Raw genomic sequence first — 13555 nt, forward strand, 5'->3', positions numbered from 1 at the left:
AGAACAAACAAACAGAGATGAAGAATACAATAACTGAAATGAAAACTACACTAGAAGGAATCAATAACAGAATAACTGAGGCAGAAGAACGGATAAGTGACCTGGAAGACAGAATGGTGGAATTCACTGCTGTGGAACAGAATAAAGAAAAAAGAATGAAAAGAAAAGAAGACAGCCTAAGAGACCTCTGGGACAACATTAAACACACCAACATTCGCATTATAGGCATCCCAGGAGGAGAAGAGAGAGAGAAAGGACCCGAGAAAATATTTGAAGAGATTATAGTCGAAAACGTCCCTAACATGGGAAAGGAAATAGCCACCCAAGTCCAGAAAGCGCAGCGAGTCCCATACAGGATAAACCCAAGGAGAAACACGCCAAGACACATAGTAATCAACTTGGCAAAAATTAAAGAAAAAATTATTGAAAACAGCAAGGGAAAAATGACAAATAATATACAAGGGAACTCCCATAAGGTTAACAGCTGATTTCTCAGCAGAAACTCTATAAGCCAGAAGGGAGTGGCATGATATACTTAAAGTGATGAAAGGGAAGAACATACAACCAAGATTACTCTACTTGGCAAGGATCTCATTCAGATTCAATGGAGAAATCAAAAGCTTTACAGACAAGCAAAAGCTAAGAGAATTCAGCACCACCAAACCAGCTCTACAACAAATGCTAAAGGAACTTCTCTAAGTGGGAAACACAAGAGAAGAAAAGGACCTACAAAAACAAACCCAAAACAATTAAGAAAATGGTCATAGGAACATAAATATCGATAATTACCTTAAACGTGAATGGATTAAATGCTCCAAACAAAAGACACAGGCTTGCTGAATGGATACAAAAGCAAGACCCATATATGTGCTGTCTACAAGAGACCCACTTCAGACCCAGGGACACATACAGATAGAAAGTGAAGGGATGGAAAAAGATATTCCATGCAAATGGAAATCAAAAGAAAGCTGGAGTAGCAATACTCATATCAAATAAAATAGACTTTAAAATAACGAATGTTACAAGAAACAAGGAAGGACACTACATAATGATCAAGGGATCAATCCAAGAAGAAGATATAACAATTATAAGTATATATGCACCCAACATAGGAGACCCTCAGAACATAAGGCAACTGCTAACAACTGTAAAAGAGTAAATCGACAGTAACACAATAGTGGGGGACGTTAACACCTCACTTACACCAACGGACAGATCATCCAAAATGAAAATAAATAAGGAAACAATCTTTAAATGACACAATAGACCAGGTAGATTTATTTGATATTTATAGGACATTCCATCCAAAAACAGCAGATTACACTTTCTTCTCAAGTGTGCATGGACCATTCTCCAGGATAGAGCACATCTTGGGGCACAAATGAAGCCTCAGTACATTTAAGAAAATTGAAATCATATCAGGCAACTTTTCTGACCACAATGCTATAAGATTAGAAATGAATTACAGGGGAAAAAATGAAAAAAACACAAACACATGGAGGCTAAACACTATGTTACTTGATAACCAAGAGATCACTGAAGAAATCAAAGAGGAAATCAAAACATACCTAGAGACAAATGACAATGAAAACACAACAATCCAAAACCTATGGGATGCAGCAAAAGCAGTTCTAAAAGGGAATTTTATAGCAGTACAATTCTACCTCAAGAAACAAGAAAAATCTCAAATAAATAATCTAACCTTACACCTAAAGGAACTAGAGAAAGAAGAACAAACAAAACCCAAAGTTAGCAGAAGGAAAGAAATCATAAAGATGAGAGCAGAAATAAATGAAATAGAAACAAAGAAAACAATAGCAAAGATGAATAAAACTAAAAGCTGGTTCTTTGAGAAGATAAACAAAATTGATAAACCATTAGCCAGACTCATCAAGAAAAAGAGGGAGAGGACCCAAATCAATAAAATTAGAAATGAAAAAGGAGAAGTTACAACAGACACAGCAGAAATTAAAAGCATCCTAAGAGACTACTACAAGCAACTCTATGCCAATAAAATGGACAACCTGGAAGAAATGGACAAATTCTTAGAAAGGTATAACCTTCCAAGACTGAACCAGGAAGAAATAGAAAATATGAACAGACCAATCACAAGTAATGAAATTGAAACTGTGATTAAAAATCTTCCAACAAACAAAAGTCCAGGACCAGATGGCTTCACAGGTGAATTCTATCAAACATTTAGAGAAGAGCTAACACCTATCCTTCTCAAACTCTTCCAAAAAATTGCAGAGGAAGGAACACTCCCAAACTCATTCTATGAGGCCACCCTCAGCCTGATAGCAAAACCAGACAAAAATACTAGAAAAAGAAAATTAGAGACCAATATCACTGATGAATATAGATGCAAAAATCCTCAACAAAATACTAGCAAACAGAATCCAACAACACATTAAAAGGATCATACAACATGAACGAGTGGGATTTATCCCAGGGATGCAAGGATTCTTCAATATATGCAAGCCAATCAATGTGATACACCATATTAACAAATTGAAGAGTAAAGACCATATGATCATCTCAATAGATGCAGAAAAAGCTTTTAACAAAATTCAACACCCATTTATGATAAAAACTCTCCAGAAAGTGGGCATAAAGGGAACCTACCTCAACATAATAAAGGCCATATATGACAAACCCACAGCAAACATCATTCTCAATGGTGACAACCTGAAAGCATTTCCTCTAAGGTCAGGAACAAGACAAGGATGTCCACTCTCACCACTATTATTCAACATAGTTTTGGAAGTCCTAGCCACGGCAATCAGAGAAAAAGAAATAAAAGGAACACAGATGGGAAAAGAAGAAGTAAAACTGTCACTGTTTGCAGATGACATGATACTATACACAGAGAAGCCTAAAGATGCCACCAGAAAACTACTAGAGCTAATCAATGAATTTGGTAAAGTTGCAGGATACAAAATTAATGCACAGAAATCTCTTGAATTCCTATACACTAATGATGAACAATCTGAAAGAGAAATTAAGGAAACACTCCCATTTACCACTGCAACAAAAAGAGAAAAATACCTAGGATTAAACCTACCTAAGGAGACAAAAGACCTTTATGCAGAAAACTATAAGACACTGATGAAAGAAATTAAAGATGATACCAACAGATGGAGAGATATACCATGTTCTCAGATGGGAAGAGTCAATATTGTGAAAATGACTATACTACCCAAAGCAATCTACAGATTCAATGCAATCCCTATCAAATTACCAATGGCATTTTTTATGGAACTAGAACAAAAAATCTTAAAATTTGTATGGAGACACAAAAGACTCTGAATAGCCAAAGCAGTCTTGAGGGAAAAAAATGGAGCTGGAGGAATAAGACTTCCTGACTTCAGACTATACTACAAAGCTACAGTAATCAAGACAATATGGTACTGGCACAAAAACAGAAACATAGATCAATGGAACAAGATAGAAAGCCCAGAGGTAAACCCACACACCTATGGTCAACTAATCTATGACAAAGGAGGCAAGGATATACAATGGAGAAAAGACAGTCTCTTCAATAAGTGGTGCTGGGAAAACTGGACAGCTACATGTAAAAGAAAGAAATTAGAACACTCCCTAACACCATACACAAAAATAAACTCAAAATGGATTAGAGACCTAAATGTAAGACCAGACACCATAAAACTCTTAGAGGAAAACACAGGAAGAACACTCCTTGACATAAATTACAGCAAGATCTTTTTTGATCCACCTCCTAGAGTAATGGAAATAAAAACAAAAATAAACAAATGGAACCTAATGAAACTTCAAAGCTTTTGCACAACAAAGGAAACCATAAACAAGATGAAAAGACAACCCTCAGAATGGGAGAAAATATTTGCAAATGAATCAACAGACAAAGGATTAATCTCCAAAATATATAAACAGCTCATGCAGCTCAATATTAAAAAAAAAAAACCACTCAATCCAAAATTGGGCAGAAGACCTAAATAGACATTTCTCCAAAGAAGACATACAGATGGCCAAGAAGCACATGAAAAGCTGCTCAACATCACTAATTATTAGAGAAATGCAAGTCAAAACTACAATGAGGTATCACCTCACACCAGTTAGAATGGGCATCATCAGAAAATCTACAAACAACAAATGTTGGAGAGGGTGTGGAGTAAAGGGAACCCTCTTGCACTGTTGGTGGGAATGTAAACGGATAGAGCCACTATGGAGAACAGTATGGAGGTTCCTTAAAAAACTAAAAATAGAATTACCATATGACCCAGCAATCCCACTACTGAGCATATACCCAGAGAAAACCACAAATCAAAAAGACACATGCACCCCAATGTTCAATGCAGCACTATTTACAATAGCCAGGTCATGGAAGCAACCTAAATGCCCATCGACAGAGAAATGTATAAAGAAGTGTGGTACATATATGCAATGGAATATTACTCAGCCATAAAAAGGAACGAAATTGGGTCATCTGTTGAGATGTGGATGGATCTAGAGACTGTTATACAGAGTGAAGTAAGTGAGAAAGAGAAAACAAATATCATATATTAACGCATATATGTGGAACCTAGAAAAATGGTACAGATGAACCGGTTTGCAGGGCAGAAATCGAGACACAGAGGTAGAGAACAAACATATGGACACCAAGGAGGAAAGCAGCGGGGGGATGGGGATGGTGGTGGTGGGATGAATTGGGAGATTGGGATTGACATGTATACACTGATGTGTATAATAATGGATGACTAATAAGAACCTGCTTTATAAAAAAAAATAGAGAAAACCTATTTATTAGGTTTATAGACATGTGCAATTAAAAAAAAACACTACTGTTACCTTGAAAAAAAAAAGGTATATAAGAAAATTGCTGATTGTTAGTGTGTTGGTGTTTTATTCAGTAAAATTACCAAACTCTTATTGCTTTTCATAGTTTAACAGTTAATTCTCTTGGCTTATAGCTGCTATTGAAAAATCACAATCCCTCTCTTAGATTCCAGACCTGAGCCAGTCTTAGACCCAGAGTCTATCAAATACAGTGGAGTCTATGACCTCTTGAGGATAGAAACTATAATGCCATGGGAAGAGTTATATAGCAGCAATTTCTTTCCATCTTCCCACAGAGTGACCTATGGCTGGGACATTCCTTCGAAGGGATAGGCAGAGTTATTGCATCTTGCACCTGACATGTAGCATTCTATTATATACTACAATGTCTTTGGAAACAAAAAATAAAACTATAATTATTTGTAAAAAAAAAAAAAAAAGACCTCTGATGCTAATGGATGGAGCACTAAGTAGAGACGAACTCTGTAAATAGCTTATTATTATAAATCCAACTACAGCTCTTATCTCTGTAAGAAGAGGGACCTCCAGTCAAGCGTGTCTGTACTATGTCATAAAGGGGGCTGTGTACATGGTCTGTCTGCTGTGGGCAGCACAATCTCAATGCCCAACAGTCAGTTTGGGGTCCTCTGTTTTATGTGTTTGTGTAGAACTATACCCTGTGGCACTGAGGGGGCACGAGTGTGGTAGCTCTTAACTTGATAGTTTATGAAGCTAATATATCAATGCAGTGACCAAACCCACATGAATTACAGTTTACCAAATGTTTTTTTTAAGCATATGCATATGTATGTATATGGTTAAAAAGCAGCAAATGCTAGAGTACATTTGGTTTAACTCCAATCTTCCTTCACAAATGAAGAGGTAGAGCCTTTGGCTAGGTCACACCTTGAAGTACAGGTACTCTACCAACTCTTGCTCTGCCCTAGTTATTACTGGCTAAGCAGCCACTGCATGGACCCATGCAACACTGGGTCAGTACAAAGTCTCACTCGGCTCCAAAGCACAGCTCGGCAAAATGCCTCTCCCGGCCCCTTGTGCAGTGGCATCTTTGATTTACATCTCTCTGTGAAGCTTCTGGTCCGTGTTGCATCCTGACAATATGAGCAGTTCTTATCAACCATAGTGGATTTTGTAGAGAAAAGAGCCATTTCCAAGCTGAACACGATGGAAGATGCTTGCCCTGTGAGGCATTAGTGTAGCGCTCTCAGACTCTTCCTTCCAGCTGTAAGAGATGGGATCGTATTATTTTGTAATGGGCTAAATATAAATGAGGCTGCCGGCCTATGGCTGCCTTCTGTGACCTCTGCTTACTCCCATCGTATAAACATTATAGGCAGTTTTGAGCCAAATCTCAAAAGAGCAGAGAGAAAGTCATTAAACGAAACAAAGACAAGGCTTTCCATGAGAAATGCTACTCGGTTTTAGCCCTCTGGTTTTCTCTGAATATGAGATTTGTCCTGTTTTTTTCAGCTAGAAGCAATTGGTCCCACCTCAGGAGACTCCTTTGTGTGCTACCCATATCTCTTTCCTGGCACCTGCTTCTGACTCTCCCTGAAGTAGGACAAGCTCCCTGAGGGCAGGAGCCATGTTCCCAAGGCTCTTAGTGCAGTGGCTGGTCCAGAGCAGGCACCTGTCAGCCACAGGGACAGAATGTTTGTAGAAGAGACCTGCTGACAAGCGGAGGTCCACAGGGGAGAACATGGAGGCCATCAGAATTCCTTCCCCCTAGCCAAGGAAAGGAGAAGAGGGAGTTAATGCTTGGGCTCTTAGAGTAGAAAGAAAACGATCCAGCAGCCAGGCTGTGCAACTGGTAACCACTGTGTCCAGAATTTGTCTAGATCAAAATCTAGAATGTTTAAGGGAGAGAAGAGGAGAGAGGAGAGGAAAAAGTTAAAAGGGTTTACCTCTAGCCTGGTCTGCCACTTGAAAGAGTCACAATTGTTAAACAGTCCTTTTGCCCAAATTACAGCATCCCAAGAAATGCAAGAAAGATGCTGTGCTCCCTCTTCCTTTGAGTGTTTTTTTTTTTAATTTATTTTTGTTTGTTTATTTATTTTTTGGCTGCATCGGTCTTAGTTGCGCCATGCGGGATCTTCACTGAGGCATGCAGAATCTTTCGTTGCAGCGCCCGGGCTTCTCTCTAGTTGTGGCGTGTGGGTTTTCTCTTCTCTAGTTGTGGTGTGTGGGCTCTAGGGCACGTGGACTCTGTAGTTGTGGCGCACGGGCTCCAGAGTGCGTGGGCTCTGCAGTTCCCAGCACGCAGTCTCTCTAGTTGAGGCGCGTGAGCTCAGTAGTAGTGGCCTGCGGGCTTAAGTGCCCCGTGGCGTGTGGGATCTTAGTTCCCCGACCAGGGATAGAACCCACATCCTCTGCATTGGAAGGCGTATTCTTTACCGCTGGACCATCAGGGAAGTCCCGAGGTTTGTTATTTAAATGACAGGCCTGCTGCCCCCATCTTCCTGGCACAGATTATGTGAGTATGAAATAAACAAGCTCCTGCCATTCTCTCCTTCATTCAGTCTTTCTGTGACTCCCCTCTTCTCACACTCAGCCCACACTCACACCAGTGGAAAGAAAGGCTATCTGGTGCTAAGGGCCATTTCTCGACACTGAATCCAGCGGGTCCTGAGAGTTAGAGCCAGGATAAACACATTAGCCCATTTTCCACCTTCAACTTCAAATGCTCGGAAAGAAAGAGCATCAAATAGAATCTCTCTGAGAGCAATTTATAAGGTGGCTGGTAAGAGCTAGGGATCCAGCCTTGCAGGGAATTTATTTCCAAGTAAGTTGATACCAGGGCTATTTATTGGGGTGTATTCCTGCCAAAGTCGGCATTTGAAAATCCAGTGAGAAATTCGTGCTGGAAAATGTGAATTAAATAGTTCTTAGGCTACATCTTGGCATTTGGGATTTTGCCTAGTAAGTTGATTCAGTATGTAAAAGTCTCAGATTTTCTCAATTATCACGAGGTGGTTAGGCCTGCCGCCGCTGCTGGTCCAAAATGCACATGGTACAACATGTGGGCCTGGACACAAACACACCACCACCACCACCGAGATCCTTCAAAACGTCGGAGTTTCCCTGAAGATAAGGAACACATCTGGGCTCAGCAGTTGAAGTTTTGACTTGAATGTTTGCCACTTCTTATCTTTTAGTAATTTTTCCTTCACAAAGTTCCAAATGAGATAACCTCATTTGGACAAGTGAGGCCTACAGTATAAAGAAAGAGACAGTTATTACAAAATACTCTTCCAAGAACTGAGTTTAGTTGGCTAATACCATAGTTCTTCATGTCAGCTTTCTTCATTATTGTTTCCTGGGCTTGTTATTTTTATCCTGTTCCGACACAGGCTTTATATATGATGAGAGACACCAGGGAATTCAAGATAGGCAAATGAGTGGAGGAAGGGTATGTAAGCGATGACTGGGCAGGGCAGCGGAGGTGATGGTCAGGCTTGATGTGAAGGAGACTGAGTGAAGGACTTAAACTTTCTTTGTAGGGTTTCCTACATTTATGTGAAATGAGTCAACCCTCCTGGCCCACCATCCACCATGATGTTTACAATAGACACTGCACTTTCACAGGTGTTTTTAAGCATTCATCTAACATACAGCCACCCAACTGATGGACCCCTAAGTTTCTTCAAGAGATCGCCGAGAAGAGACATTAATATAAGAACGTAAAGTCATGAAGGTTTGGGCTGGACCGCTGTGGGGATTTGATTTATTGGTGGGTTCTTATTGCTTAAGGTTTTAAGACAAGGTCCCTGTTCCGGAGAGTGGGAGTGAGTTATGGGTCATGGGAAGGAAGCTGCAGAGAGGCAGGAAGCGAATATCTCCACTCGCATTGTCTGAGCCCATGGAGAAGAGCGTGGACTTTCCATGGCCTCCTTTCACGACCTGACTTGTCCATGGTATGGCAACCGTACCTGTGAAGGAAGAGGGCAGGCAGGCCGCTGTCCATCTGTGCTGTTATGCTGAGCCGTCTGGGGATGAGATGTAGAGGGGAACGCCTAGAACTTACTCCTCTCTTCTCCGCCTTCCTTGTCCTCAATCCTAGCCTTTCCTAGTTTCTAATCAAATCTAGTCATGACTTAGCCACGGTCAGCTTTTACTCAAGTGACAGGGAGGTCAGCAGACTGCTTCATCTTGGACCATCAGGGAGCCTTGTTATGGATGTTTCACAGGTCCAAGTTCTAGTCTATCTGGCCTGCAGATCTGGAACTCAATAGTCAGCAGTTCTGGAATAATGACCCACACTCTCAGACACAAGTGAAACAAATCTGTGGCAGAGAGCCAATAGGTAAATTTACGGTGTGCAATGTACCTTCCTAATAATCAGTGCATTTGCTATTTGCAGTGCTCTGTCCAAGTGTCAGGGTACATAGCAGAGAGGACTAGTCATCACAATTAGTGGCTGTCACATAAAAAAGGATCAAGGCAAAGGCCTTTAATCAGGCTGCATTATAACCTGCCGTCATCCTCAGATTTCTGAAACGCTCATCCTTTCCAATGCCCAAATGTTTGAAACTGTCAGACACAGGATTCCTCTTCCTGCAGTGGTAGTGTTGCTGCCACCAACTCCATTTCTTTCTCTTTATTGTTGACCTGTGGTCTTAGACCTTTGATCTGGGATTTGGGCTGGGCTCCCACTTTACGCTGTACATCCTGTTCTAGCTGGAAAGTCCTACAGACGTGGCTTGTGTGCATTGGAGCCCATTCATTAAAAATAAATCAGCAATGTCCAACCGTGTCTTTTCAAAGACTGTTGAATGAGTCAAACCTTCCCTAGTTTTTCCCTTGAAGCGATGTTCATTACCCGATTTAGGGATAAAGGAAATAACTCAAGTTCTTGCCAAATTACAAAGCGGGCATGGCCATGGAAAATACTAGAAATAATTTTTTTTCATAAAAAAAGGTAAAACCAAACTCATATCTTGGTAAGCCACTGGTGCTGGGTGCTTTGAATGGAAGCTCAGAGTGGCTAACGCCTGTGTCTTATCACACAGGCCAGTGAAAGGCGCGTTCACCTCGTCGTGTCCCGCCAGCTTCGGCAGCAGAGTCCTGACATCTTTCAGGAAGCTGGCTGGAACAGCAGCGGCAGCTGGTCCCCAGGGCCAGGGGACAGGAGCAACCCTCCCAAGGTGAGGCCCAGCCAGGGTATGTCCACAGCTCCTGCAGGGAGCTCTTTCTTGGGAAGGCTGCATACTTGAACATTTCTAAGTGTCACCTCTGGACTTCATCACTTAAACACTATTTGACTCGTCTTGTGAAATGGAAAGCCCCAAATCCCATCTTCGAGAACTGGTGAGATAACAGGTGTCTTTCATCCAAGCAGGAGAGAGGAAGGTGCGTGAGAGTTTTGAAACCTGATCTTGAAAACCAGACCTCATATGGGGACCTAATTTCTAGCCTAAGCCAGATGGATGTCGTGTTTTTCCAACAGGCATTTTGTTTGAGGACTGCTCCCATTCACTTTGAAATGAAACAAGAGGTTTGCTTGGTTTCTAGTTTTTGAAGTTCCCAGTCTGCCTGAAAATTAATGATTCCCCTTTAGTAAGTTTGTTTTTGCAAGAAGGACTCAGGAAGATAATAAAAACACTTGAAGTTCATGTAACATTAGGGAGTGGTGGGATTGGGACAAACCAGAGAGCATATGTCCTTACGGCGTTAAATTCCAGAAAAATTTTAAAACACTGTGGATGAAGCGGAATGCATCTCTAGGCAGAATGCCTCCTTCAAGGCAGCAAAATGTAGCCTATCTTTAAGTGAGGTGACTGACTCAGCACGATATGTACTTCTGTCATGGCTTTTATTAGAGGCAATACTGTAACCTCTCCATTTGGATGGGTATCTAAGCAACACAAACCTTGTTTAGTGCAAATTCAGAATCCTATAGCCTTGGCTTGGCATCCTGTTGTGATGGCAATGAGTTTCTAGCCATCATTCCTCCTGGGACCTGGTTTCATTAAATCACTTGTCACTAAAATCTTATAGGTAGCCCATTCTTCTTGCAACAGAGATTAAGGAGTACCTACATTCTACATAAGGCTGTGTTTCAGTTTGGAAAAACTCATGAGTTTGAGTTTTTGAGCAGTGGATACAGAAACAGTACTCAAATTTTTGATTTTGGAATACCTCTGCTTTACATACTGTTAACTGCACAGCCTACAAAGCTACACCACCTCTCCTTTCTCCAGCCAGCCAGACAGCCATGCCCCATAAATCCATAAATTTCAGGTTTATTTACAATAAACAATCTAGAAAAACCAAGTACCTCCTGCTAAAACCTTTTATGGATAAGGACTCCCTGGTGTCTTTTTGCTAATAAATACCATTAGTGTTTAAATTAAACCAATGGTATTTTTTTTATTATTATTATTTTTTAATTTCTTATGTGTTTCTTACACAGGCTTTTTTTTTTAATTTTTTTTTTTACTTATTTATTTATGGCTGTGTTGGATCTTTGTTTCTGTGCGAGGGCTTTCTCTAGCTGCGGCGAGCGGGGGCCACTCTTCATCGCGCTGCGCGGGCCTCTCTTGTTGCGGAGCACAGGCTCCAGACGCGCAGGCTCAGTAACTGTGGCTCACGGGTCCATTTGCTCCACGGCATGTGGGATCTTCCCGGACCAGGGCTCGAACCCGCGTCCCCTGCATTGGCAGGCAGATTCTCAACCACTGCGCCACCAGGGAAGCCCCAATGGTATTTATTAATGGAAAACTAGCTTATTAGCTCAATTAATTAAAGTTTTAATCTAATTATAGTTGAGGTAACTAGACCATATTATATTCTGGTTCATCACACCACTAAGAATGCAGCTTCCACCAGCACTGTGGGCTTTGTAATCCCTTCTGCCTAACCATCATGAATCATGGAAACAGCCGGGGTAATCTGATAAAATTTTTGCTGCAACCTCCTGTCATGTGTCCAGTTCCTGGAAAACATATATAACAGACTGGCCTAGTGGGAAATTGTAATTATTTTCATTTTAATTTATCGTTCTATCTGCCTTCTGAAATGTACACACACACACACACACACACACACACACACACACACACACTGGCATATTTAAAATTAAACTAAGACATATAGACATCTGATGATTTAGTTTTTTATGATCCTACTAAAGTTTTGTTTTATTTAGGAAGCAACATGGCTTTTTGAAAGTAGGAGCTTAAATGATTCAAAGAAATACCAAAGAAGGCAAACCAAGATTTGTGAGACAGAGAAGTTTTTAGCCAATTGAAAAGTTAAAGAATGATAGGCACCAAATTTAGGAGTGTGGTTACCTCTGTGGGAGAGGAAAGGGAACGTGACCAGAGGAAAATCACAGAGGGACTTGAGCTGCACACAGAACCTGTATTTCTGATGCTGCGTTGCAGAGTACACGGGTAGGTCATTATGTTCATCTTTATACTTTTATTATACGTCTGAAATGTTTTCTTTTAAAAATCCAAAGCGAACATTCCATAACGTGTTTTAAGAGCTGAATGATGAGTATACAGGTGCCCATGATACTTTTTAATCAGTTTGAACTGTGTCATAAAAAATTATATTTTTAAACATTAGGGAATATTCTGAGGTCTCCACAGTAGGGAAGGGGGTGGGGACAGAACACGGGTGGAAAAGATCTCTGTCATATATAGCTCTTCTTCTCCCAACCAAAGTTAGGCAACTCTGGGTGTGAAGGGTTCGGGGTGTCGGGGGATGATGACTTGGGTTTTTCTGTCCCTAACACGGATCTCTCTCTGGCGGGGAACCCAGTGGCTGTCAGAGGCACAGGACACCTTGATTTGGGAGTAGCCCAGACATTCGTGCTGAGCACAGCTGTACCAGCTCAACAAAGCATGCCTGTGCTCAGTGCAGCGAGACTGCTTGGTGAGCACTGAGGAGGTGTGATGGAAAGACTTTGTCTCCAGGGACTTGTATCCGAAAGCACAGACAGCACACCTCTGCAGCCAGGAGGACATAGCTTTCAGCATTCAAATCTTACATGTCATGTATTTTATTTGACAGCATTAAATTTGGTTTGAGTTCTCTATTCAGTGAGACAAATTCTTTCTGGAATAATTGGGTAATTAATTCTTTCATGTGTGTTTTTCCACTGTCACCTGAAACTTGATAGATTAATTTATATCACGTGTTTAAATGGTACCTCTAAAAGCAGAGCGGTGTACAGGGGAGAGCAAGGATTTAGGGTCAGACATCCTAGATTTCAGCACTCAATCTTTCTCCTGCCAGTTGCGATTCACTGATCAAATTTTTTTTTAATGGTGAGCCTCGGTTTGCCTGGCCTGACACATGGAAGTAAACAACAAATAATTTTTTCTTTTCCTAAAGGAGTATCTGGCCAGTCTGTACGTTATTCAGGCAATATTTATTCATGACAAAATAATTAAAGCCTCAGTAATACTCCCTATTAACTGGAGTGGCAGGAGAGAAGCCAATGGAACTGGAATATTTCATAGGATATGTAATTTTGCTGCTTTTACATGAATTTAGTAACACATTTTTTAACCAAAGTATTCTCAGATAAAAGCCATATCTTCCATTTAACTGCATTTCTTTTAGCCACAGGTTTGCAGCATGTGGGCATTCTGACCCATTTTATAGATGAAGTCAGAGGAACCTGGAGTGATTACAGTGTTATAAAATCTCTCGCTTATTACTGTTAGAACCCTAATAGCAACAAACGATGTTCAGACTTCCTACTAGA

The 13555-nt window shown here is 40.8% G+C and overlaps 1 protein-coding gene across 7 annotated transcripts in view; it reads left to right on the forward strand.

Moving 5' to 3' along the window:
• The window catches only part of LNX1 (ligand of numb-protein X 1), a 228778-nt gene that overhangs the window by 200972 nt on the left and 14251 nt on the right, over positions 1 to 13555 (forward strand). For all 7 annotated transcript variants that reach the window (XM_057546625.1, XM_057546620.1, XM_057546626.1 and 4 more), the window contains one exon: positions 9846 to 9980. In XM_057546625.1, coding sequence (XP_057402608.1) covers positions 9846 to 9980 — 135 coding nt within the window. The remainder of the gene's footprint in view (positions 1 to 9845; positions 9981 to 13555) is intronic.

The sequence above is a fragment of the Balaenoptera acutorostrata genome, chromosome 5, assembly GCF_949987535.1.
Source record: "Balaenoptera acutorostrata chromosome 5, mBalAcu1.1, whole genome shotgun sequence".
In the NCBI taxonomy this organism is placed as follows: domain Eukaryota; kingdom Metazoa; phylum Chordata; class Mammalia; order Artiodactyla; family Balaenopteridae; genus Balaenoptera; species Balaenoptera acutorostrata.